This window comes from Canis lupus, chromosome 8 (genome assembly GCF_048164855.1).
Source record: "Canis lupus baileyi chromosome 8, mCanLup2.hap1, whole genome shotgun sequence".
In the NCBI taxonomy this organism is placed as follows: domain Eukaryota; kingdom Metazoa; phylum Chordata; class Mammalia; order Carnivora; family Canidae; genus Canis; species Canis lupus.
Window position 1 is genome coordinate 6,264,843 of NC_132845.1, and position 27,557 is coordinate 6,292,399.

The window sequence follows — 27,557 nt, forward strand, 5'->3', positions numbered from 1 at the left end:
TTTTTTTTTCCTTTTCCTAGAGGGACAGACCTCAGTGAAGTTGGGATGAGAATCTAGAGAACAGTGCGCCGGACCGGACACAGGCACAGCGGCCTGTCTGGACGGGGACTCAGCCCGCGGCCTTGCTCCTGTCCGCGGTGCCCTGGGGCGGGGCGGGGTGGGAGGGGGGGGCCCCCCCGGCAGGCTCGGACGGCCGCTGACCCTGCGGAGCTGGGATGTGACAAGCAGCCCCAGCAGTGCCATGTATTGGAAGAGCGATCAGATGTTTGCGTGCACCCTAGAAGGCAAGGACGTGCCGGAGCTGGCGGCGCCCCCCGAGAAGGTGAGCGCGCCGACGCCGGGCCGCACCCGCTGCGGGGCAGGCAGTTTCCCGGAGACGCGAGCTGTGCGGGCTCCTTAGGAGGTTCAGAAATTACCTGTAGCGGCCTCCCCTTCAGACCTGGCCAAAAAAAAAAAAAAAATTATTTATCGATTACGTCGTAGCGTTAGTCGGTAATCATTGCCTCCCCTCCCCACAAGCTCACTTAACCTGAGGCATGGAGACTGTAATTTGGGAGACGAAGCCTCGAGCCTAAGGCGAGTTCTCGGGTCCATGTGAGTCGTGCTTTTGTTCTCTCTGCCGTGGTGGTCGGGGCGAGTCGGGGCGGGGTGCGTGGGTGGGTGGTGGGGATGGGTGGTGGGTGTCAGGGTGGGACCCGAGGCTTGGCTCCAGGCGTGCGGCCCCCGCGGGCGCAGGGCGCGCATCCAGGCCTCGGGGGAACCCGGGGTGGGGGTGTCGGGGGGGGCAGGAGGGCCATTTTCCCTCAAATACCAAAAAAAAAATAAAAAAAGCAATAAAAGCAAAAAAAGCAAAAAAAAAAAAAAAAGCATAGCAGGGGCGCGCGAGTCCCGCCTCGCGTGGAGTAGCCGGGAAAGCGCAGCCGCGCTCGGCGCTGCCCGGGGCGGGACGCGTCGGGGACCCTCCCGCGGGGTTGGAAAGGCCTCGGAGGGCCCGGGGCGGGCGCGCTGACCGGGCTGCGCTCGGGCGCCGCGGGGAGGACCTGTCGGTGCCACCGCGGAGGCGGCCCCAGGCGGCGGCGCACGCTGCGGCCCGGGGAGCGCGCGGGGCCCCGCACAGGGCGGGCCGGGGCGGGAGGCGCCGGGGCTGGGCCCGGGTCGCGGGAGGCGCGGGCGCAGGTGCGCGCCCCCCGCGCCCCCCGCGCCCCTCCGCCCCGCGCCAACCCGGGCGCCCGTACCCCGCGGCAGAGAAAGCCCCATCGGCGGCTGCGTTTTCATTTAAGAACAAAACTCCAGCGAAGGCTTGGAAACCCTTGAGTAATGCGCGCTGTTGCTTTAAAACATTTTGACCGGGGGTTGGGGGAGTTCTAATGGCACAAATTAAATTCAGCTGGATATTTTCCATTATTCGTCCCGCTTTTTTTTTTTTTTTTTTTTTTTTTTTTTTGCGCGCCGGTTAAAAATAATCCTTTAGCAGCTCGAATGTTGACTTACTGAGCAGTAAGTGGCAATTTACACCTTAAAGAAACGAGTGTAAATCACTCGCGGCTCTAATTGCCCTAAGTTTACGAAAGAGCCGCTGGCTCGGTTTAATCTGAAGCATTTTCATTCAAATTGTCATCGGAACAAACACCAGGCTTCTCAAATCCCGCTGTAATTAGCTTTCAAGTATCCTATTAAACCTCTTCACCTTTCGGGCTATCCAATTCAAAAGAGCTCCCTTTTAAAAATATATATGTGTCTTGCTCTTTTAATTGAGGTTATTAAAGAAATCAAGTTTCTCCCCCACCCCCTCCTCCGACCCTTTTCTTCTCGCCCCCCCGCCCCCGCCCCCGCGCCCGCGTAGCCCCGCGGTCCCCGCTCCGCCGTGATTGACGTCTAGCGGGCGAGCGCTTTGTGCCGGGGATGCTGGTGGCCGACCCGTGGCGGCGGGCGGGGCGCGGGCGGGGGCGCGGGGGGCCGCCCGGCTGGGCTGAGCCCCGGCGGCGGCGGCGCTGAGCTGCGGGCCTGCGCTCCGCACCCCTGCCCGCGGCGCCCGGCCCCGAGCCCTCGGCGCCTTCATCAGGCGCGGCGCGGGGCTGCGCGGGCGGGCTCTGACCGCGGCTCCCCGCGCCCCCCCTGCTCGCGCCCGCAGCGCCGGGGGCCCATGTCGGAGGAGTGCGCGCGGATCGCAGCCCTGGCGGCCGGGAGGACGCGGAAAGGCGCCGGGGAAGAGGGACTGGTGAGTGGGGAGGAGCGGCCCGGGACCCGGGGTGCGGGGGTGGGGGTGGGGGGTGGAGGGCGAGGGCCGGCTCCCCGGGGCTGCCCGGCCGCGGGGGAGACGGTGAGAGAGGCCCGGGGCGGGAGGAGGGGGGGAAGGGGTGCGGGAAGGGGTTCGGGAGCCCGGCAGCAGGGGACAAAGTGAGAGCGGCGGGGGGAGGAGGGAAGGGGCGCAGGCAGGGGTGCGGGAAGGGGTGCGGAAGGAGTTCGGGAGCCTGGCAGCAGGGGACACGGTGAGAGCGGCCCGGGGCGGGGGGGAGGGGTTCGGGAGCCCGGCATTAGGGGACAAAGTGAGAGCCGTGGGGGCGGGGGGGGTTAGGGGCGCAGGCAGGGGTGCGGGGGAAGGGGTGCGGAAGGAGTTCGGGAGCCTGGCAGCAGGGGACACGGTGAGAGCGGCCTGGGGCGGGGGGGAGAGGGGAAGGGGTACAGGAAGGGGTGCGGAAGGGGTTCTGGAGCCCGGCAGCAGGGGAGACGGTGAGAGCGGCCCGGGGCGGGGGGGGGGGGGGGGGGGGAAGGGGTTCGGGAGCCGGCATCAGGGGACAAAGTGAGAGCGGCGCAGGAAGGGGTGCGGAAGGGGTTCAGGAGCCCGGCAGCAGGGGAGACAGACGGTGAGAGCGGCCTGGGGCGGGGGAGGAGGGTAGGGGCGCGGGAGCCCAGCCCCAGGGGAGACGGCGAGAGTGTCCCGGGGAAGGGGGAAGCGGTGCGGAAGGGGTGCGGGAAGGGTGCAGGAGCCCGGCCGCAGGGGACACGGTGAGAGCGGCGGGGGAAGGGGCAAGGGGTGCGGGGAGGGGTGCGGGAGCCTGGCATCAGGGGACGAAGTGAGAGCGGCCTGGGGCGGGGGGAGGGGAGGAGGGAAGGGGTGCGGGAGGGGTGCGGGAGCCCGGGCGGGGTGGGGGGAGCCGCTGCAACCGCGCCCCCGGCTTCCCGCAGGTGAGCCCCGAGGGAGCGGGGGACGAGGACTCGTGCTCGTCCTCGGCGCCGCTGTCCCCGTCGTCCTCGCCCCGGTCCATGGCCTCGGGCTCCGCGTGCCCCCCAGGCAAGTGTGTGTGCAACAGCTGCGGCCGCGAGATCGTGGACAAGTACCTTCTCAAGGTAGGGGAGCCGCGGGGCCGGCGAGGGCGCGCGGGGGGGCCCGCACTAGGGGAGCCTCTCCCCTCCCGCCTTCCCGGTGGTCGCCGCAGGCGGGTCGTGCAGGAGGAAGGGGGGGCCGTGGACTCTCCCCCCGTGTGGCCTCGGGCGCTGGCCCCCGGGTGGCTTGTACTGCAGCGGCCGCAGCCCGCGGAGGAGCCAAACCCGCTTAATCCTCGGCCTCCCTTGGAAACGGGGTCTTGCCTGATGGGTTTTCCCGAGCCTGGGTTGTGGTCCCTGCAGCCCCCGCTGGACCCCTACACCTGCCTGCTTCTGAGAGCCCCTAGTGGGTAAACGTTGGCCGAGGCCCCTTTTGCAGTGTCCCCTTTGGTAAGGACCGCTGTGAAGCGCCCCAAGGGATCTTTTCTGGACAGAATTTTTACATAGTTTTATGTTTAGTAACAGTTTAGTAAGGGTTTTTCAAAGTAAAAGTTTGTAGGAGCCCTTACATTAAAAAAAAAAAAAGACCTTTTTAGTGCCTCCTTCCTCTTATTAATATTTAGAGGCCACCCAGGGCTTTTTTTTTTTAAGTCCTCTCCCGTGCTTGTGAAAGAAATGGAAATCGCTAGATTTGTAAAGTTAGACCAAAAAAATAAAACATAAAAATAAAAAAAAAAGGGGGGGGGGAGGAGAAGGAAGGCAGGTAGGAAGAGAAGCAAAAAGAAAGATAGAGGGATGCCTGGATGAAGTGCTTCAAGTGATAGTTTGGGAATTGACCGTCTTAATTTGTTTCACTTCTCTCAAAATATTGTGCAGGAATTTTGGAGGGGAAATTTTGGCAGACTAGTTAACCGCGTCATTGAGTGCAGGGTCATGGTCCCATGTGTCTTAATCCTAATACCATGGGTTTTCAACCTCAACAACTCTTTAAAACCACTATTTAAAATAATGATCTCTCCTACACTGAATTAGTAGCAAACCAGTTTACTTTCTGTTCCTTCCTCACCAATCACTCCCCCATCCCCTTTTTTCCAAAAGGAATGATTATGGAGAGTATGCGTTCAAAACGCAAGTTGTTGGGCTTCTTGAAATTTCTACCTCAGTGTATAAAGCTGTTTAATCTGTAAAGTGGGAATAATACCGTATACATACAACCCAGATAAAGCACCAAAAGAAGTTTTGGTGAAAAACTGAAAAGTAAATTAATTTTAATTGGTGACTGAGTTTTAAAGCCGGCAAATTGACACGGCTTTCTCTTTAAATCTGAATTCTTGAGGTATCCCTTTTCACTGTTTCTAGACCTGAGCCTTTTTGGAGATCTCCAAATCATTTTTTGGATCAAAACTAGTTTATTATTTCAAGGAGCCCTCTCGATAATTAGCATAGTTTCTAAGAACGCTACTGAATGGATCTATAAAGGCTTTAACACTTCATACCAGAGAGGATTTAGAAAAAAAAGAGTATTATGTAGTGACTCTTAACACATCTCTGAATTAGTTTCTAGTGTTCACTTTTATATGTTAAAAATATATTTGTGTATTAGATGTGCTTAGATACCTAAGTTATCTAAATAACTTATATAAAGCTTTTTGTTGTAGTACTGTAGTCCTCCTAGTGAAATATTCTATGTAAAGCCTTATTCTGTCTTTTTTATGTACATATTAGTGTTTAGCTCCAACTAAAGTTTGACATTATAGGATTATTTAAAAACTCTGAGGTTATTTTTTTTTTTGAATACTCATTCTAAAAGAAGTTTAAATTCAATCTGAGTGCCTGGTGAAAAATAATCGGTAGACCTAATAGAGTATTTGAGGGTACAACTGTTTAACACAGAAACTATTTGATATAGAAAAACATCATCTCCTGAAGCAAGTTGAAATTGAGCTAAAACAAAAAGTAGGAGAGGAATTAGAAGTGTCTTTTGCTTCATCTAATATTTCAGTGCCCTGTCGTTTGGATGGTTTTTCTGGCTTGGTCCTATATACATATACAGATTGGATAAATAGCAGCTATCAGGGAAGGTCTGTATTCTCTACAATTTTGTCTAACTTGCTTTCCTCCCTGAAAAAGAGATGGAAGGTGAGGAGCATTTTTTTTCTTTTTTAAGTAAACTTGAAGGAAAGGTGGCAAACCAGGCGTTAGATTTGGCTTTAGAGAGTTGGAGGGTGGCCCTGGCTCTGCCCTGAAGTCTGAATCTGCACTTGTTTGGAGAGAGGGGTGGGAGGAAAGAGCCTGGGTAAGATCAAAATGTAGAAGTTCCTAAACATTGAAATATTAAAGGAAGCCTGTATTTTTAAACTTTAATATTCCCATTTTAGGAAAAAATAGAAAATACATATTTGTTTCTAGGATAGTATTAAACATTGTTAATATTTTTTATCCCGATTTCCTCCGTGTTTCTTTCCTTCTTCCAAGTTTTCTTATGTAGCAAGCATGCAGTCCAAGCCCAAAACTTAAAATTTTTAAAATTTCATCAAAATGATACTCTCATTAATGCTTTCTTTGGAAAGAGGGCATAACTACAATTAGAAGCAAGTAAAACTTTTTCCTTCAGCTTCGAAATACCTTTTATATTTTGTATCTCACACACACAAAACATTTTGGGGGAAAAAGAAGATTTTGAACAATAGTGCTAATCTGATAGAATCTTTGGACAGATAGGGCTTTTGCTACACTGTTTCATAATAAAGACTATTTCACAATTTCCCCTTTTCACAATTTCATAATTACTACTTTAGACATTAGATCCATTTGTAGGATGTAACGGGTGTTTTTGCATCATTGCTGTTCTTTTACATGAAATGAAATCATGCTTAATTGGTTAAACATAAACTCAGTTCCTGTGTCTATTTAACAAGAGCAAACGCTGGGAGCCTGTATTAAAGGCAAGTTCAACCCAGTATACATCTTTATTCTTGAAGGCTGAAATTGTGGTGCTTCTAGAATTCTGGCAACAGTTTAAGGTGAGGGTTATTATGATTTGTTCCCTGAATTGACAATATTTCATATGCCTATTTAGAAAATATAAAGTGATGTGATTTATTAGACATGATTTTATGGCTTAGTGCTTGGAGTATAAATGGCAAACAATACTTGGGTGCCTTTTTTAGAACCACTTTTAATCAGATTAATTTTTTCTCCAGTAGCCAGATCATTTGTTAGGTTTCCAATAACTTACTCCTTGATTCCATTATTTAATGTCAGAAAGTCTCTGTCATATCAAGATTTACATCTGTTTTTAACAATTTCTATTTGGTAAGGGAAACGGATTGCCAGACTTCTTTAAAAGGATCAGAATCTTACAAGGCTTCTTTTTCACTTTCTCTCTCTCTCATTTTAACTAGTGCACCACTTATGATTGTTTGGCCAAAAAGTAGATTGAGAAAGTGTGTGGTTTGACTTCTTTAGCTACCAGTTTTCATGGTGGAAAGAATTTGGTGAAAGAAAAAAAGTACAACAAGCCTGCATGTAGGACTTTAAAGTGAGCAAAATTTTCCGTGTCCATAGAAGTTCGATTTCAGAAAGAGAAAAGTACACACCCTGAATTCTTCAAAGGAATAAACAATTTAGCACACAGTGTAAAATATGCTATTGTGCTTTTCTGGTTGGGGTCTGAAAGAGAATATATCAAGACACACATTTGTGTAAATGACATCTTTTAGATAGAAACATTCAGAGCATATGTTAAAATATTAAGGAGCCAGGTTTTAAAATTGCTTAATGCACAAAACCAGTGAATGATCCTCTGTTAGTGTGATATTAAAATAGTTTCTTATCCTGCCCCTTTTTCCTTTACAGGTGAATGACCTGTGCTGGCATGTTCGGTGTCTCTCCTGCAGTGTCTGCAGGACCTCCTTAGGAAGGCATACCAGCTGTTATATTAAAGACAAAGACATTTTCTGCAAACTTGATTATTTCAGGTACACTGTGGAAACTTTTTTCGTAGAAACTCCAAGATGTTACGCAAAGAGAATTTTGTAAACAAACTTTCTCGTCCCGCCTTACATATTGAAACCCAGTTTTTCTTATGTAATGGATTTAAAACTGAGAATGCTTCACATTTTTGAGGTATAACTTATATTAAAACAAAATAAGTGTGTTTATGTGTTTTAGGAATTAAAAATACAAAAGCTAATTTAAAATAATTATTTCCTATTTGGGAATGAGAGTGGTGGCTATTAAAAATAGAGAAAGTTCTTGCTGAGCATAGGTAAAGTATAAAACATAAGATGACCTATTGTGACAAAGTCCGTTATTTGCAGGGGATGCTAAGATGAAATAATTATGGGGGGAAAAAAATCAAGGTTTTGTTAAGTGTTTACCAGTTTACTGTAGAATGATCTCTAATTATACCTACAAAATGTCAGCAGTTTGGAGTCTGAGTTAAACCATATAACTTAGAGGAACTGACCATTTCAATATCAGAAATATACCGAGTCGGATTATTCTACCTAAAAATCCTGTTTCTTTTTGTGTGTTCTTTGATCTTTGCTTTGTGAGATTGTATTTGCCTAAGATATTAAATGTAACATTTTCTCCATGATCTCTTTATAAATTGTTTAAATGCATAGTTTTTTCTAGGGTATAATTCAATCCTTAATAGATAGCTGCCTAGAAATTGAAATTATCCCAAAGCATGACTTTTTAAAATTATCATATTTTTATTTGCATTTCCAAATGAAGAAAAATGTTCATCGTAAAATTGGGAAATTAATACTATATAATGAAGTTTGTAATACTAATTATGTTGTTTACACTCAATTTCAAAAACTGGTTTCAAAGAGTTTAGTGATTGATTTGAATAAAATTGCTAATTAAAAGCACTTCATAAAACCCAGGATTCTTTATTTTATAAAGTGACAGAATTTTATAATTACCAAACACCTATATTTCTCATCAGGCTTTTACTCTCTGTTTCCTCAAGAATCATAGCAGTTTGCCTCCTCTTTGACTTAAGATATGCAAATCTTAATTTTTTAATGATAATTTAAAGCTTTTTGAAAGGTTTAGTTTCAGCGAGTTATTGAAAGTCTAATTCCTCAGGATTTCTTTTATGCTTCATATTAAATTCCAAAATTCAATTTTAAGTTTCAGTTATTCAGGTTAACTTCAAAAAAAAAAAAAAACTGGCAATACCTCTAAAGATAGACTCATGAGTAGAAACAGACACATCAATAGTTTGATGTAGGATATGCAAGGCCATGACTGATTATGATAGACATAGCAAAGAATGTCCAATTACTCAGACCAGGAGAAAAAAGAAATATTTACATGGGGCATTTTGTTACAGTTAACCTGCATTTTATGTCCAAATAGTTCTCTGAAAGCTTTAGATAATATTTTCCCACGTCCTGTGGCTAGCAATGCAGTAGCTTATTCACCAGTGGAAACAAATCTAAGTTTTCATTCCTTACTCTCAGGGTGAACAGTTTCTGTTCTACCCATCCTTTGATAATATCAATTTTTAGTGTTTAAATATTTTAACTTAAATGATATTTAAAACATTTTTGAATGATCTCAATTTGGTTTTAAGAAGTCATTATATCTTCACTGGTATGCTTCTGCCCTTTTAGGTTTCAACCTGGAGTATATGTGTGTTTGTATCTTGAATCTTTAGGTAATTTATAAATGTTCTGATATTTATTACAAAAGGGAAATTGAAACTCCTATTGCATTTATTTTGAAAGAAAAAAATCCAGTCTGCCTTTAAAGTGACAGAGGAGTTTTTGTTTTATAAACAGGTTTGAACTATGGCCTCATCTCAAGTCTTGATATTGACTTTGAGGAAAATAACTGATTCCTGTTTCATTTTCAAAAGATTTAAATACTTAGGTTAATCCAAAGAGTAACATGATGTATTAGTTTGCTCAGGCTGTTGAATATCTCACCACACATTAAAATCTTCACCTCCTGCTCTTCTATTTATGTAGAAGGTATGGAACTCGCTGCTCTCGTTGTGGGAGGCACATCCATTCTACTGACTGGGTCCGCAGGGCCAAGGGGAATGTCTATCACTTGGCGTGCTTTGCCTGCTTTTCTTGCAAAAGGCAGCTTTCCACGGGAGAGGAGTTTGCTTTGGTGGAAGAGAAAGTCCTCTGCAGAGTGCATTATGACTGTATGCTGGATAATTTAAAAAGAGAAGTGGAAAATGGTAAATATATACTTAAAATACTTTGGAGTCTTTTGGGACAGTGAATACAGGGAATAAAAATGATTTTTCCTAAGGTCATTTTAATGCATTATCTTGTGCAGTGTAATTGTGGTAAAACTCATTTAGCATTCTACTGTTAGTGATGATCTCCATGTGTTTATTTGCAGGGAAAGCCATGGCATGTGTATTAGCCTTGTACCATATTCTCAGGCAGCAGCCTTCAATTTAGGGCTCTGTTTTGCTTTTTGTAACCAGTTGTTTTCCTGTATTGGCCTCCTAAGGATGAACCTTAGATGTGTGCTCTTCTAACTTTTTACTCTTTTGAGTAAATATACAAGCCTGTAAGTGGAATATTGTTTCCACAGACTATTTCTAGTGTGTTTTAAACTTACAGATTTGGGCAATCTACAATTTCACACCAAGCCAAGAGATGCAGGAAACATTATTGCTTGATCAGTGGACCCATTTGAGTTACCATCCTGTATACTGTTGTTTTTTAAATGCAGGTAATGGGATTAGTGTTGAAGGTGCCCTCCTCACAGAGCAAGATGTTAATCATCCAAAACCAGCAAAAAGAGCTCGGACCAGCTTTACAGCAGATCAGCTCCAGGTAGACATGACAATGAATTTATGATTTTTGAGGTCCCTCCTGACCAAAACAAGCAAAAAACATAAACAAAAACCCAATTCCCCCCACCACTTCCTCCCCAAAACACCCAAAATACCCCCATGCTATCTAAAAACATTTCCATGTTTTCAAAATGGTTAGCCAGTGCTTGTAATGAATATTAACTTGGTGACTGTATGAAAACATACTTATAACCCTAAAATATTTGTTAGTATTTCCAGAGTCATGATCTGGCATGAACTAATCATTCAAGCTTTATTTCCCTGGGTTTTATTGGTATTAACATCAAAATGCAAACAAAATATTGATCTGTCCTGACTTCCTGATAAAATCAGTTTGACCCAGAAATTTATTTGCATTACTACATATAATAATGATAGAAGACAAAATATTTTAAGACTATTAACAGAAAGAGACATACAGTATGTGGGCCTAGGGGACACTAATGAGTTCACCTTTTTAACAAATTACAATGGCTAAGTTTGTACAATTTTACAAATTGGGAAGAATTGAATATGCCTTACCATAAACAACAGGAATCTAGTTATTGACTCCTCAATCCAGTAAACCTTTTCTTGTTTTTAAAAGGGGTGATTCTATAGTTTGATGCTAAAGGTTGATTATGTCTCCTGAAAAAGGAGGGATTATTTTCAGTTTAGGTGCCCTAAATATAATTGTTATAAGTTCAATTCATGTCAATTGTCAAGAAAATAATAATTACCCCTTGCTTTATCTTTAAGTCTACACATAAGATGATTCTTTCTGGCATTTTTTCAGATAAAGAAATCACGTTTTCTAAAAGATTAATGTGGATGATGTATTTTTTTTATGTTAAGGTAAAGTAACATTTATTGAGCGCCTACCATTACTACTGGGTGCTTTATACATAGGATTTATGTTAGCTCAAACTTTAAAGGACAGTTATACGACATTAATGAATGGGTAAAAGTAATATTCTGAAAAATCACATACCGTATTCTAAGACTTGCCAGTGTTTAAGATGAATACAGTAAAAGGGTTTCAAAAGAGACTTTTAATTTGAGGAATGATGAAGAAAAAGATCTTGACGTGATGCCAGTATTTCAAGGGAGTTTAGATCATATAAAGCCCTAAATTAGGAGATATGAGTACATGTGGGAGACCTGGCAGCAAAATATGCAGTAGCTAAAAGCTGTCTGAGTTAAAATAGAATTTCTAACATAAATATGTTGTTTTCCATGAAGGGCTGGCTATAATTTTAATGATTATAAGGCTGACTGTAAAAGTTTATGTGAAATTAAGATTATTTCAATTATAATAGCAAAAAGTTGAAACAACTTTAGGTAGATATACAGTTTCATATAGGAAAATACTTACAGGTACTAATTAAATAAAGAGGGAATAATATTTGTGAAGGTTTTTGTGTCAAGTCCTATGCTAGGCATTTATCTACATTCTCTCCTTTAATTCCTAACAGTAATTCCTTGATGTAGGTAGCCTCATCCAAGAGGTGCAGGAACTCCCCTCAAGGCAGACTATCAAGGGAATGGCAGAGAAGAGATTTGGAAACTTCCCCAGTCCTCCGTTTTTTGTTTTTGTTTTTGTTTTTCATTTTGCTTGGCCACCATTCCATGAGTGGAATAAAAGCTCCACTTTATGGCAGCAGCAACTAAAACAAGAGTGAGATTCCAAATCTTGTAGATAGGTTTATAGTTTTAAATTGCAAACATGCATAAGCTATTCTCATCATCATCATGCATTATTATATGAAAATGTGATCTGAATTGTAAGTTTTAAAAGATGTATGTTGGAATAATAGGTTTTAAAAAATGAAAGTGGAAAAAAATGAAAACAAGTGATATGCTTTCAATACATATAATCACTTTTTCAATATTTATTAGTATCTTTCTTATGCCCGTGATGGCTGAAACTATTGAGCTTACAATCTTTGTCCTTAAGCGGTTCTTTCTACCTCAGGAATCTGGAAAACATAGCTGTAAATTTTTTAAGAACTCAAATCATTATATTTTGCTAGAACCTCTAATAAATCAGGCAATGTACCTTCATTGTCTAATGTCCTTTCAGAAAACTGAATATATTCAAGTAGTGCTTCAATTCAGCAAAATGATAAAATATTATAGGTGTTCAAGAAGTCAAGACTATTCATGAAGTTACTGCTTTGGACAGAGGAGAGTTAACATGGGAAGAATAACCGAGATCATTTCCCAAAATTATTTAGAAATTTACAGGAAGAAAAAATAATTTAAGGCTCACAAAAGAGAATAACATTTTGTGTTGGCAAGAGTATTTCAAATATTGCCCCATTTGTAGAAATGATATTTAAGAAGTTCCTGCCAATACTGTGGTTTGCTTATTGTAGTTAGAAACTCTTGCTCAATGATTATTAATATTAAACATGCCAAGGTTAGCACCTAATTTAATCTACTCTCAGATTGACTTGGTCAGCTGCTACTATGCAGATACCTCTCATTTCTGGGATTTCCTGGCCTTAAAATGATGAGTGTCTACAAAGGCTCACTCCTTGGCCATGTTAAAAAGAGCACAGAAAAGAAGTGGGGTGGGTTACAACATCATTAGGGACTGGAGAACAATGAAATTAAGTAGAAATTAAAAGGGGCTTTTTGTGTGTGAGATTAAACATTGATGAGCATGTCTTACTTTCCCTTTAGGCTACACCGATTCTGAACCATCAGTGTTCATTTGAGTTTTGCTTTATTCCTTGATGAGAAATTGCCTTATTAAATGTAACTCGGTTCCATTATTAAACTTGTGAATTTGAAATGCATTTGTGGAAAGCATGCTGTTTTTTTTTTATTAGTTATCAGTAATGGCCTAATAAGCAAATACTTAAATATCTGGTTAACTTTTGTTCTTGAAAAATTAAAAAAAGCAAAGACAATTTGCTCATTCTTTTTTCTCTTTGGGATGTTACGTGCTCAACTACATATGAACACAACTATTTGTACATGATGATACTGAAGTAACACGTTTGGAGTAAGAGAAGAATGAGGTGGACTGAGTGAAATTATGAACTTTTAGGCCAATTCTGCCCATTTTTTAAAGTAAAAATACGTGTGCTGTCTTCAGTGAATGTGTGAACAGATATGGTTGGACATGAAGCCAGGAATAACTTATTCTAGAAGTCACGAACCAGAGAGAACTTAACTGAAAGAATTACACAATTTGTAAACCTCCTAAGGTTTCCTGGAATAATATTAGTCTCTTTCTCCCCACAATCTTCAGATTTTCCTCACTTTGTCAGGGTTCATTCTATTACAAACCCTTAAGAACCTACTATGTGATGGGAAAGGGTATAGCTCCAGGGGATATAAAGAATAAGGCATTCCCTTGGCCCTCAAGAAGCTTACTTTCAGCTTTGGAGAGTGACACCCAATAATGAATCCCTTTGCTGCCATGTGATGCATGTAGTGGCTGAAGGACTGTATTATATAAGGAGCATAGTGGAGAATGTGATTAATTTTGCCCACGGGAAATGGTGTTGAGGCCAGGGGTGGCATAAGGTCTTTAGGTAGGTTGATTACCCCCATCCCACACCCATAGACATGTACAGTCATATTGGATGACAGTCGCCCTTCTCCCATCTTTTATAATACTTTCCTTATATTTTATACTATTTCCCTCAGTTGATTGACTTTGAAATAGTAAAATTCAAATATCCCCCTTGATTCCCATGAATTCCTCTTCAAAGGAGTCCAAAGCCCTTGGCTTATGCTTTATTCGGGTACTCCCTCCTGCTCCATGCTCTCCCCTTTACCTCGTAGTAGTTATCGGCATGTGCATATCATTGTCTCAAACAGTTGAGACCAGGGACAGTTTTTTCACGTATCACTGTCTCATGGCACTTAGCGCATTTTCTAACCCAAAGGTGCATATCAAACACCTGGGAGCTTTTTCAATATGCAGGTATTTAAATCCCAGAAAATTCTTACTCGGCGAAATGATTGATATCTTTTTTTAAGATCCCTGATACTGTTTTGCATAGATCAAGTGCTCAAAACAATTAATATTGGAGTTATTACAATTAAATGGAATCCAACTTTTGCACTATATACTATTTGCTGATTGGTAAAAATTGTAGTATGGGCCCATTTAGCTCAGGAGAGGCTGAAGATGCGTTTGATAGGATTTTTGTATTTTTAAAAGTTATATAATGTAAGAAATTTTTAGCAAAATGAAAAGAATAACCAATAGACTTCTACCATTTATTCATTTCATTTGTGTGTAGAAGAATGGAAGAGCAAAGGTGAGCTCATTTTTAACAGCATAGCTGAGAAAAACAAGTTTTATGTTGAAATGTATTATTTTTTAAAAGATCTTAATGTATCAATATGTAAATTTCTAACACATGCTTTCTCGTCATTTATATCTATTCCCCATATTGATTTTCAAGTAGTAAAATACAAGCGTCTTATTTTCTTGTGCATGCCTTATCGCTCTAGTCATCAAAATGCAAAAGATTGAGCTTCTTAAATCTAGCTGTTTACTATCATTATTTCTTTTTAAACAGGTTATGCAAGCACAGTTTGCTCAGGACAACAACCCAGATGCACAGACCCTCCAGAAACTGGCAGAAAGGACAGGCTTGAGCAGACGTGTGATACAGGTGATTATTTTAAAGGTTAATCAAGAGATCCCAGAGGTTCTGTTCCAGGTCTTTATGAATGTGTGTTGCGTGTGTCTATGTGTGTCAAGAAATGTCAAATCATTAGCTTTCCATTTTAGGTCTCTTCATACTCTACATCAACTTTTTTTTTTTTTTTAATCTGATAATTAGTCTGCTTGAGCTGGGCTACCAATTGTTAAATGACGTTGTTTACAAGTTACTTCATTTGGTTCTCACAGCAACCCTAAGACCCTCAAGCTAAAAAAGACAACTGTGGTTCCAAGCTAGAGCTGATACTGAAGCTAGTAATTTTTTCCCACTTTTCTGTGATTGTATATGCGAGTGAGAAGTGTGTGTGTGTGTGTGTGGGAGCAGATGGTCTTTGTTAAAGTTCCAAGTAGAGGAAGTGGTGTGAACAAAGCTAGGGAAGGATGAATTAGAGCAAATTCATTGAAATTTTAGTTTTGTATTTGAAAATTGTGAGAGAGAAAATTTTTAGAGCTAAACTTGTAGAGTTCTGTCCTGAGCAGGAGACAGCCATGGTAGCTGGTGGCAGTACATGGGAAGAATTAGGATTAGAAAGTCTAGATTAGAGATACACATATTAGTTGAGATGCCCAGCAAAGTAGTGTTTTTTTTGAAAAGAGACTTAAATGAGATAGTAACCTAGAATTCATTGAGAAACGTTTTATTGCTTGCATGCTGGTGGCAAGAGACACGAAAGGGACCTGGACACTGTAATGGGGAAAGAGACAAGTGAAGAATGATTCTTAAATTTGAAGTCAGAGTATCCATGGGAATAGTGCTACTGACAGGAATATTAGAGTCAAAAGAAAGATGATTTGGTAACTGGGAAGGAAATGAATTTCCTTTTAGCTCTGCCAGTCGTGCAGTGATGGTGCCAGTTGGGTATATAAACAGGTATCTTTAAAAGGTGAACAAGACTCAAAAATATCCAGTGCTATGAAATTGGATAAGATCCTTTAGAATGAGATCATAGAAGTAAAAAAGGAATGGACTTTAGGGAGAGAGGAGAGCAAGGGGTGCTATTAGAATGGGATATAGTAACAGCCAGGATGAAGGAATGAGTTTGATAGAAAAGCATCATAGAAACCAAAGGAATGTGTTCAAGGTGGAGGTGGGTGACTGTGTCAAGATCTTACAGAGAAATCAGGGAAATGGAAAATAATTTTAAATAACAGTCAAGGTTCTAAAAAATTTAAGGAATTCATGTCAGTAACCATAACCAGCAAGATGAAATTTAGTTTCGGGAGGGGAGAGTTAAAATCCAACGTAGTACATATGTTTTATTTCTTAAAAATTGGGTGGCTGATAAATAGGTGCTCATTGTTCAATTTATTCTTATTAAGCCTGAGGGATCTCATAGTTAACAAGTCATCTATGCAGAGAAGCTGTTGGGAAAGACCTGATGGTATTGCAGCTTCTTTAAACACTTACATTCCTAGTAGACTTGGCTGACTGTAAGTATAATGAGGCTCTCTGAAGGAGGTGCATCATATGACCTCAGTGCTTTTCAAATGTCCAGGGTATTATGTTTATTTCCACGTGCCAAATTTTTTTTTAAAATTTTATTTATTCGAGAGAGAGAGAGAGAGAGGCAGAGACACAGGCAGAGGGAGAAGCAGGCTCCATACAGGGAACTCGATGTGGGACTCGATCCCAGGACTCCAGGATCACGCCATGGTCTGACGGCAGCCGCTAAACCGCTGAGCCACCCAGGGATCCCTCTGTGTGCCAAATTTTAAAAAGGAGTTTTAGCAAGAAACCAATCTGAACAGACTGTTTCCCTTAGAGACAGGCTAATAAGGTCATGAAAGAAGTAGAAATTATCTAGTTATTAGATAAATTATGTGCTAATATTAATGGCAATAGGAATATTTGTCTGGAGATGAGATAGTAAGGGAAGGGATGGTATAAACAGTGTAAGTATCTTTAAATATAGGTGGAAGGCTGTCTTGCAGATAGTAGAATCAGGTCTTCGCAAGGGAATGAAACAAGAGGCAGATTTCACTCATGATGAAGAACTTTCTTAGCATGAAAGTCTTCAAAAATGATAAGGGCTGCCATTGGAGGTAGTGAATTTCCTGTACCTGGAAATGGAGCTTCCTTTGTTGAGGTAGTAACAGACTCCATGGGCTGAGGGTTCCATCTTAGGAGCCTGTATGTTCAACGACAAGGACTACTCTAGCTAAGCCAATTCATGACTATTATGTCTTAAATTATTTTGAAGTTGGAAGCAAGGGGAAATGAAGGGTTTTCTGAAAGCTCTTCTTACTATTTGAAGAAATAAGAACCCCCAACAATGTCATGAAATCTCCAAGTGTTTAGGTCACCAGTATTACGGGCAAGTTATCTTGATTCCAAGTACTAGACCTTGGAGAATATATTGTTGGATGGTGGTTTTTAATATGTGAGAATTGAATTTAAATATTTTTGATAAAGTAGCAAAGGAAGGGATACTAGAATGTAAATATACATACTATTTGTATATACGCATATAACTCCTTTATGGTATTTTTGAAGAATCAATTTCTGTGATCTCAGTAAAATCATAACCTCTTTGTCCAGTCACTTCCTAGCATTAAGGACACTTTAGAAAAATGAAAAAGTTTTAATTACTAGGCCTTGATTCTAATGTGCAAACTCTGTTACCCAAAGATTAGGTAGAAATAATGGTCTGACACATAGAGACACTCTCACCTTTACTAGCTAAAGTCAGCTTAGTGAGAAATTAGTAACAGACCAGATCATCATAGTATGGAAATCACAAAAAAAGGTGGATGATTTTACTTTTAACGCTGCATCCAGATACAATCACCATTCACATGCCCTTTCTAATAGGTGAATTATGAGTTGTGTATTTTACAGAAACAGAATAAAACATTGCTACTTCTTCCAGTCAGTGTCCTAGGAGTACGTGTCCATATTAAGATTTATGTCATTTTTATTGCTGTACATCTTAAGCATGGCACAATTTATTTACTTTATTTCCATCTTTTCATTATCAGAAAAGTGCTGTAATAAATAACACTGTATATACACCTTGCTCTTTGTTCCTTAGTTTCCAAGGAGAAATTTCTAGAATCGATGTTGAGTCGAAAGAAAAAACATGTTTAGGGCCTTTCATGACTGATTAACTGATAGTACAAAAATCACCTTCCAGAAAGTTCATACCAGTTTATTCTGCCAGGAGCTATAGATGAAAGTTTCCTTTCACCAACCATGCAAATCCTGAATACAGTTATTCTTTTACATTCTTTGCAATTTTGGTAGAAAAATCTCATTGTTTTTATTTTATATTTCTTTCCTTATCAGTGAACTTTAACATGTTTGCTTATTTTGTAATTTTAGAAATATGTTTTTAGTCCACTTTCCTATCGGATGATGATCCCTTTTCTTTCCATCTTACTGACTTTTATTCTATTTATCATGTCAAACTTCCATAGTTCATCAGTTTATTTATTTTCTTCACATAGAACTTTTATACATATATATGAAATACATATATATTTTTAAAGACTTTATTTAATTTTATTTTTCTAAGATTTTATTTATTGATGAGAGAGAGAGAAAGGGGGTGGGGGCAGACACAGGAGGATGGAGAAGCAGGCTCCATGCTGGGAGCCTGACGTGGGACTTGATCCCAGGACTCCAGGATCACGCCCTGGTCTGAAGGCAGCGCTAAACCAGTGAGCCACCCGAGATGCCTGACTTTATTTTAGAAAGAGAGTGAGCACAAATGGGAGGAGGAGCAGAGGAGAGGGCGAGGGGAAAGGGTCTCAAGCGGACTTCTCCCCCAGCACAGGACTCTACCTGGGGGTCAGTCTCAGGACCCAGAGATCATGACCTGAGCCAAAACCAAGAGTCAGACACTTAACCAACTGATCCACCCAGGCGTCCCAGAACTTTTACATTTTTATGTGTTCAAATCTCTCAATATTTTTTTCTTATAACATCGGCCCTTTCTATGCTTCTCCACTTAGAGAGTTTATCAATATTGACTGTTGTTTTCCTTAAATGTTTTTGGTTCCAATTATTTACACCTAATCTTTAATTTGTCTGGAATTGAAGTTTGATTAAAAAGGGATTTTACCATTTCTTTTCCTTGCAAATGATTAGCCAGGTTTCTCTAAATCAGTATTATGCCATGCTTTCCCAATAATTTAAAATTCCTTCTTTTTCTTTTTTTATACTTATTTATTTATATATTTTAAAGATTTTATTTATTTATTCATGAGAGACCCAGAGAGAGAGAGAGGCAGAGACACAGGCAGAGGGAGAAGCAGGCTCCACGCAGGGAGCCTGATGTGGGACTCGATCCCGAGTCTCCAGGATCATGCTCTGGGCTGAAGGTGGCGCTAAACTACTGAGCCACCCAGGCTACCCAATTCCAGCTTTTTCATTCAAAAAATTCTGACATTTGACTCTTCGGGCTTTCTCAAGAATGTATCTTATGGATTAGTCTTCTCTTTTGCAGAATGTCTACCTAGCCTGCTCTTAGTTTATACAGTTTACAATTTAGAACTCAAAAAATTATAAAGTATGTTGTTCAAAAGAAGTTTTAACTCTTCTTGGAGATTTGCAAAAGAGAAAGAATTTTAAGTCAGTGAGTAGCGTCAAAAGGATTTGTGTTTAAATTCTAGAGCTGAGTAGCCCTTCTGCAAGAAGTTATTCTCTGATGTCTGGAAATGTCAACTCTGTTTTTTTCTGTGCAAGTTACATGACATTTTGTGTTTACAAACCTCTCTTTGCCTGATTACCTGTTGATGATCTTTCCAAGGAGCTATTTGAGTCAGGATTAAGGTAGTGTTTCTGCTGTTTGTATGTTATGCCTTTTTCATATTATTTCCAAAGTCTGGACTTTTTTTTTAAACAACTGAATAGATTCCATCCAAAGAAACTCCGGGAACCATAGTGCCATGTCCATCAGGTTTATGTAGCCCACCAGGGTGCAGGTCTTCTGGGGACTGTTGGGGAAAAGGCTGGTGGCAGTAGTTCTCTTTTCCAAGTTGGAGAACATAGGAGTCCATCTTCTTGCCTGGGTGGGGGACAGTAGTGACACCTATGAAGGAGCCGTGAAGAGAACTATGACTGGAGACTTTGGGTTTGGTCCCTGTGTAAGTACCTGAGAGTCAAATACTCCAGAAATGGGGGAGAAGACTGTAACCCCCCACTCTTTTTCCTTAATATATGCCTTCGTCTTGTTTCCGAAACATTCCTTGGGTGCTACCTTTCAGCCACCTGTTCGGGGCTGCATACTCCATTACATAATCCATTTTTCTTACTTTAGTTTTAACTCCTAGAGTTTATACATTGCCAGCTCTCTATTTTTGAGTCCCAAAGGGCAGGATGTAGCTTTGAAAGCAGGTCAGGTTTCCCGTGTAAAACTTTTTGTAGATTCCTTCTCTTCTATATTATTCAGCCCTGATTCCCTTGTGCCATAAAATAACTACCTGCCAGCCCTGGACAGAGGCTCATGACCCTGATCTCTCCCTGGCCTTCTTCCCTGACACTGAAATGCTCCTATTATAATTTCCTTAAAGGTTTTTATTCCTCCACTCTCTTTCTCTTCATGACAGACTTGCATGGAGTGATAACGAATAGGTGCTATGTTATTTTTTTTTTTAGATTTATTTATTTATTTATGATAGAGAGGCAGAGACACAGAGGGAGAAGCAGGCTCCATGCCGGGAGCCCAACGTGGGACTCGATCCCGGGTCTCTAGGATCGCGCCCTGGGCCAAATGCAGGCGCTAAACCGCTGAGCCACCCAGGGATCCCTGTGCTACGTTATTTTAATATTTTAATAAGAGTAATACTCTGTAGTCAACTTTTATCTAATGACAGGGAGTTAAAACACAGGCATATTCATTACTGGGAGCATTCTGGGCAACCTAGCTTCACTCACCCTGACCTGGCTCAAAACCCTGTTTGCCTTGAGTTTGCTTCCTTTATTTCTGTGATAGAGTAGACAAGAGGATGATTAGCTCTTTACATTTTGCGAGCTGTTTCACCGGTGGATTTGTTTGTATTTTATTCTGCTTAAGCATTACTCATTTTTTCTTATTATAAGCCTGACCTTAACATACTTCTTAGGGAACCTAGTCTATGTATTCACTAAGAGAAATTGAACTCAGCAGGTTAAGATGTGATTGGAATAACTGGATCAAGAGGTTTGTAGAAAGCTTTAAGTTCTCAGTAGGGATTTTAGTCATTTGGAAAAGGATTTGAAATCAGTCCAGCAGGTGTCTAAGAATACATTTAGTTGAGTTTTTTGTGGTTGTTGTTGTTAAGTTCTGATTTAAAGGGCTTTATTTCTATATTTCTTTTTGTCCCAAATGCCAGTAGTTAAAGCCAAAGAAACTTTTCTGGAATTCTTGAGCTGCTTCCCTCCCTTTTTGTTTTGGAGGATGCTGATGTAGAATGGAATTGGCTTTTAAGTAAACCACGCGATAGCTACTATTTGAGCAAAGAAAATGAGCGTTGTTATTTGTGCAAATGTTTCTCTTTTGTCTACAGAGCTGCTTAAAAAGCTTCTTAGATTTATGCTGTGCTTACACGGTAGAGAAATTGAGGACTCATTTCTTTTTAGACCGAGGAGATCATGTACACAGAAGCTGACATGTGACTGACTACATTGCTTCTCTCCTTCCTCAGGTGTGGTTTCAGAATTGTAGAGCACGCCATAAGAAGCACGTCAGTCCTAATCACTCCTCTTCTGCCCCAGTCACAGCAGTCCCACCCTCCAGGCTGTCTCCACCCATGCTAGAAGAAATGGCTTATTCTGCCTACGTGCCCCAAGACGGGACGATGCTAACTGCGCTGCATAGTTACATGGATGGTAGGTATCCCGACCTTTAGCAGCTGTTTTCCAAGTACAATAACTGATAACTGCTAATGCTAGCTGATTGGTAGGATTCATATTTTGAAATTATTACTCAGTCATAGCTGAAAAATATTAGGGTGGGGGGTGTGCAATAGGGAGCAGAAATGTGCAAATGTCCTTATTTCTGTGGCTACATCTTAAGGGAGACGTTTAACACCCACTTCACAGCTAAAATACAAATATTGATGACCATTAGCACTTGATTTTTTTTTACCTGGTGGGGGGGGACCTTTTTGTTTGATATTTAAGTAATTTATTTTCCTATGATCAAAGTGTTTACACTCTGAGTTTTATTTATTTTTTAATTTAAATGAATTAGAGTACAGTATATTATTAGTTTCAAAGGTAGAGGTCAGTGATTCATCAGTTGCATATAACACCCGGTGCTCATCACATCATGTGCCCTCCTTACCCGTCACCCATTAGCCTTTCCCCCCTGCCCACCACCCCTCCAGCAACCCTCAGTTGGTTTCCTATACTTAGGAGTCTTTTACAGTTTGCCTCTCTCTCTCTCATTGCACCTTATTTTATTTTTCCCTCCCTTCCCCTATGATCCTCTGTTTTCTTAAATTCCACATGAGTGAAATCATGTATGATAATTGTCTTTCTCTGATTGACTTCGCTCAGCATAACACCCTCTAGTTCCATCCACGTCGTTGCAAATGGCACACTCAAGAGTTTTAGGTAGGAGTTAGTGAAGACATTGTTTTGTTAAAGCAAAACATACATACGGGAAAGTGCACACATAACAGGTATCCAGCTTGATGAATTACTAAAGTGAGCCTATCCATGTAAATACTGACCAGAGGAAATAGTAGAACATAATTAACACCCCAGAAACCTCTCTTATGTCCCCTTCCAATTAGTATCCTCTTCCTCCAGAGTAACATTGCCTTGATTTCTAAAATCCTATTGTAGTTTTGCCCATTTTTGAGCTTTACATAAACTGAATCATACGGAATGTATTGTGTATCTCACTTCTTTCAACTACATTGTTTGTGAGATTCACTTGTATTGCTGCAACAATCAGTGATTTGCTTTATTGTTATATAGAATTCCACTGTGGGAATATACCACAATTTAACCATTTTATGGTGTTTGAGCATGTTTAGACTTTATGAATATGCTGCTATGGACTTGATTGTACATGCTTTTTGGTGTACATTAATTCACACCTCTGTTTGGTATGTACCTGGGAGTGTAACGTGGGGTCATGGGCTACACATACACCCAACTTCAGCTGATTCTCCCAGTTTCTCACAGTGGTTGAACCAGTTTACACTTGGACCAGCATTATGTGAGAGTTCAAGGTGCTCCACACTCTTGCCAACACTTGGTATGGTGTGACTTCTTAATTTTAACTAATTTGATGGCCGGATAGTGCTCATTATTTTAATTTGCTTTTCTCTCATGACTGAAGAGATTGAGCATGTTTTCAGCAGGAATTTATGTATCTTTTTTTTTCCTTTTTCTTTTTTTTTAATTATTTATTTGTTTATTTATTTATTTTGGTGAATATCTCCTCCTATTCAGTGACTTGCTGCCTTCTACTCTCTTAAGGGTATGTTTTGTTGAATACAGATTCCTTATCTTAATATAGTTCATTTCATCAGGTTTTTTTTCCCTTCATGGGCAGTGCTTTCTTTGTGACCTATTCAAGAATTTGTTTCTCTTCAGATAGTGAACATATTCCTCTTAGGCTACCTTCTAGAAACTTATCTTACCTTTGACATTAAGATTTATAGTCTGTCTGGAATTGAATTTTGTATGTGCTATGAGATAGGAAGCAAAGTTCTATTGTTATATTGATAAAAATACCAATTTCCCAGCTGCCACATTTCTCATAAATCAACTGTTCATTCATATAAAGTAGGTGTCAATTTGTGTATATTCTATTAGACTATTTCTTTTCATCTTGCTAATTGTTTTAATTATGCAAGTCCTACAATTCTTGATATCCAGTAGAAAAAAGTCTTACTTTGTGTTTTGTGTTGCCTGTTCTTGACCCTTGCATTTCCATAAATTTTACCAGCTTGTCAATTTCTACCAAAAAATAGAAATTGATATAGTCTATTAGATCACTTTGTAAGAAATTGCCATCTTAGTATCACCTTCCATCCTATGAACTTTATATTTCTATTTATTCAGACCATCTTTAAGTACTTTTTTTATATTCTAGAGTTTTTGGTTCAGTAATCTTGCACATCTAAGGTTCATTCATAAGTATTTGTTTTGATGCATTTGTTAATGGTATTTCCTGTGTATGTGGAAATTTAGGTTGGGAGCTTCCCCCCAAACCCCCAGGACTTTGAAGGTAAGATAACATTGGCTTCTGGCTTCCATTATTTCCATTGTTTAGAATATGGATAGTTAATCTGATGCTACCTATTGTTGAAATCAGCTTTTGGTCTTATTCTTGCTCTTTTGAAAGTAAATGTCATTTTAGTCATTTTATCCCAGCTTTTCTCTGTGTTTGTTTTTCAATTTTATTATAATGATATGCTTCTTGAGTATGTAGTTTGATGTATTTAATTATGGAAAAGTCTCAGTTTTTGTCTCTTCAAATGTTGTTTCTGCCCCTTATGAAAAAATTCCATATTTTCCAGGTTTGACCTTCCATGCTTTAGTCTAGGTATTTTCTTCTGACCTATCTCCAGGTCACTAAGTCTTTATCTAATATGGCATAAAACTTACCCACTGAGTTGTTAATTTAGTTATTGTATCTTCAGTTTTAGAATTCCATTTCATTCTTTAATATAGTTTGCATTCCTATGCTAAATCTTCTATTTCTACCACTTTATTCCTCAATAAAATTATTATAGTAGTTATACTAAAGTTTATGTCTAATTACAGCATCTGGATCTCTTTGTTTTTAGTCAAATCATGTCTTCTTATTTGTCTTTTTATTTTTTTATTGCACTTCAGATGTTGGGTATGAAAAACTAGAAATAATTTGAGGCTCTGGATGGTCTCTACCAGAGAGGATTTGGTTTTGTCTCTGGCAGGAAGTTAGAATAGGGTAAGATCAACTTAATCCAATCAGGATCAGTCGTCACGAAGCCTGATACATTTCTGGGTCACTACTTGTATTTAGCCTTGTGGGATCCCAGACAGAGCCTGCATTTTGTTGTGTTTTGTTTCTGTTGTTTTAAACCAGAGCTTCTCTTCAGTGGTCCCTGATCTTTCATGTTTGTTCCGCATCTCCCAGCCAGATTCTAACTCCTGAAAGTCCACTCAAATTCTCAACCTCTCAGACATTCCTTTTCTTTGAAAATTGTCACTAAATTTGAGGAGTAGGGGGTGGGAAGTAGCCTCATTTTATTTTCCTTCTCTTCTGGGACTTGCTTTGCAAGTTGTCATTATCTTGGTATTTTTAGATGCCTTCCAACAGATTTTTTAAAAATTTTGGCCAGCTTTCCTAGTTGCTGTCAATGAGAGGTTTGATTTGAAGCATCATAGACCTTGCTGAGAGTGGAAACTTCATTTTAAGTTTTGGTTAAATAAAAATCAGAGCCTGTACCATTGTTGCTATTATATCAGCATTAGATTTGTGTGTGTTCACATGAATGAATATAGTGTTGCCTGGGTCAAGTGTGCTTTGATGTATGTTTAGGAAAGAGGCAGTTAAGCATTCATAAATGAGAATTTGGTGGTGGGGTCATCCTATAGACACCTTTATGTGGAAACTAGCAGCATTTCTGGAGACAAAGCTTTGTGTTTTCTAGCTGCAGGGTAAAGTGCAGTGAATGGGGTATGGATGGAGGACATTACAGTGTCAAACGCTTGTGGCCCCAAAAAAAGGTTTGGGGGGTAAAATATTTCTGGATTCTCATTTAATACTGTACTCTCTATGCTGAATAAGTTAATGCTTCTGCTGAGGTTAGTGGAATGAGTATAGCTTGGTGCCCTCAGCTATAATGAGTATTGAAAATGCATTGCCTTGGATTGTTTTTGTTTGTTTTTAAATCAGTTTTATTCCTCGCTACAAAACTGATCCACAAATTTCTTTCTATTTTATAGCTCATTCACCAACAACTCTTGGACTCCAGCCCTTGTTACCCCATTCAATGACACAACTGCCAATAAGTCATACCTAATTCCTTTTTTCAGGGATAGAAATGATTAAGGATATAATCTTGTCACTTATGTATAAAATACCATTGAAAAGATATTAATGTTAATTTTTTATTTAACACTCAAAGCATTTTCAACATCACTTTGCTGCCCAGGTATGTATCTATAGTTGGCCTGCAAGACACTTTTATTGATTATTCATTTTTTTTGTAAAATTTATGTTTACAAGAAGAAAACAAATCGAAACTTTTTTTTTGTATTGTCTGGAAATAGTTCACTCTAGTGTGTATCTGTTAATTTATTTGTCATCAAAAGAGCACTTTGCCTAAAAGAAAGGACTGACAAGTGTGCAAAATGTTTACAATCCTTTGTGAAATTGTAGTTTATCATTAGTTTGTATCTGTAAGTTATTGTTCTAAATATTACCTGTATTTTTTGTTATATACAACTTTATACTTTGAAGCCTGTATCTGTGAATTTGCAACTGAAATTTATTTTGCCAATGTTTTCTGAATGAATTGAATAAAGCTTCTGTTGTAGCATGCCATGCAAACACATTATTGTGTTTGTGGTTGATGAATTATGGCTGTAAATAACACTATAGTTTAATAAGCCCACCACTCTAAGTTTATTAAACATTTTCCATTCTTGTGAAAGTTTCAACCATTTTGTCCTTTGTGTGTGTGTGTTTTCAGTATTAAGTCGACGTTAGTCTCAAATATAACAACTCTTAATTTTAGAAAGTCATTTTGAGCTGTGTTTGAGTACATTTTAATAGGAAACTTATTTGTAGATGATTACACTTCCTCAACAAAAGAACACGTGAAAACATCTAATTTGGTAAATTATCCCTTTTAAACTAGCTAACAAAATTAATGTGAAAGAAAAGGCAGAGTGCTTTTCAAAACGACCTTTTTTTGGGTATCCCAAGTCAGGAATAAGATATGGGCCATGAGAATATAATTCTTCCGGGGTGAAAAAGGAGAACTAAAAGTATTTGGAGTTTATGAGCAATGTTTCTAGAGCAGACTTTTTACTTTTTCTTCCTAGTGAACACTCTTTAGGGATTGTGATTCTGAGAGCTGAAATCTAAACCCCAGGACTTTATCCTATGTAGCAGTGGACGCTTGTCTTGGAATTACAAAAGTAAGTGGTGCCACCCTCCCTAATTTTTGGATTTAAAGAACTTAATCAGTACTCACTCTTTGTTTTTCATATACCAGTAAAGGGGGGGAGAAAGGTAATGCGGAAAAACAGTCTTAAGAATCTTAAGTCTTTGTTTAACTTAGCAGATTCACATCTGGCTGAGGACTGGAAGTAATAGTGGAGTATTTGTAATTCTATTCTAGTAATCATAAATGCAACCAGAAAGCAATCACGTGGGTGTAAGCAACTCACTATCTGCCTCAAACCAGAGGCAATAACCCTAAGTTTTACTATGGGAGAAAAAAGGGGAAAAAGCTTTTGTTTTTTTTAAAACCTGCTACCCTGGTTAGTTTTTTTGGGGGGTGGGGGTGGGGTGCAGAAACAAAGGACATAGCCAATAGTCAGTCTATCTGATCTTGTGAGATTGATGCTAATCTCCTTGGGTTTTTGTCTACCTGTCCCAGGCACGAAGTGGTGAGGTCAGCTTTACCTCTACCAGATGTCAGGAAAGTGCTTGTAGTGTAGCCAAGCTCTGTGCTGTTAGCAGCTTATAGCGTTCCCCAGCTGGATATAATTGGCATCATTTAGCTTGGGAGGTGCTTGATTGTGAGTGTTAGTTCTTCTCACTCTTGTCATTTTCCTGTGCTCACCACCCTCTAACTGTTCAGAGATTTTACAAACCACATCACTGTACTTTTTAGTTC

At 40.2% G+C, this 27,557-nt stretch overlaps 1 protein-coding gene across 1 annotated transcript; it reads left to right on the forward strand.

Annotated features, from left to right (window-relative positions):
* Nucleotides 1-26,370, forward strand: LHX8 (LIM homeobox 8). Its single transcript, XM_072834086.1, has 10 exons — nt 1-322; nt 520-594; nt 2,132-2,218; nt 3,187-3,348; nt 7,123-7,244; nt 9,255-9,475; nt 9,982-10,085; nt 14,632-14,727; nt 21,405-21,588; nt 25,654-26,370. The coding sequence occupies exons 3-10, from the start codon at nt 2,144-2,146 to the stop codon at nt 25,728-25,730; spliced, it is 1,041 nt and encodes a 346-aa protein (XP_072690187.1). The 5' UTR covers nt 1-322; nt 520-594; nt 2,132-2,143; the 3' UTR covers nt 25,731-26,370.
* Nucleotides 26,371-27,557: the final 1,187 nt, after the last annotated feature.

Excerpts from the sequence above, each read along its gene's own strand:
- LHX8 (XM_072834086.1), top strand. The coding sequence starts at position 2,144 with ATGTCGGAGGAGTGCGCGCGGATCGCAGCCCTGGCGGCCGGGAGGACG. Across the intron at positions 2,219-3,186 it reads GCGCCGGGGAAGAGGGACTG|GTGAGCCCCGAGGGAGCGGG; the intron begins GTGAGTGGGGAG and ends GGCTTCCCGCAG. Across the intron at positions 7,245-9,254 it reads TGCAAACTTGATTATTTCAG|AAGGTATGGAACTCGCTGCT; the intron begins GTACACTGTGGA and ends CTATTTATGTAG.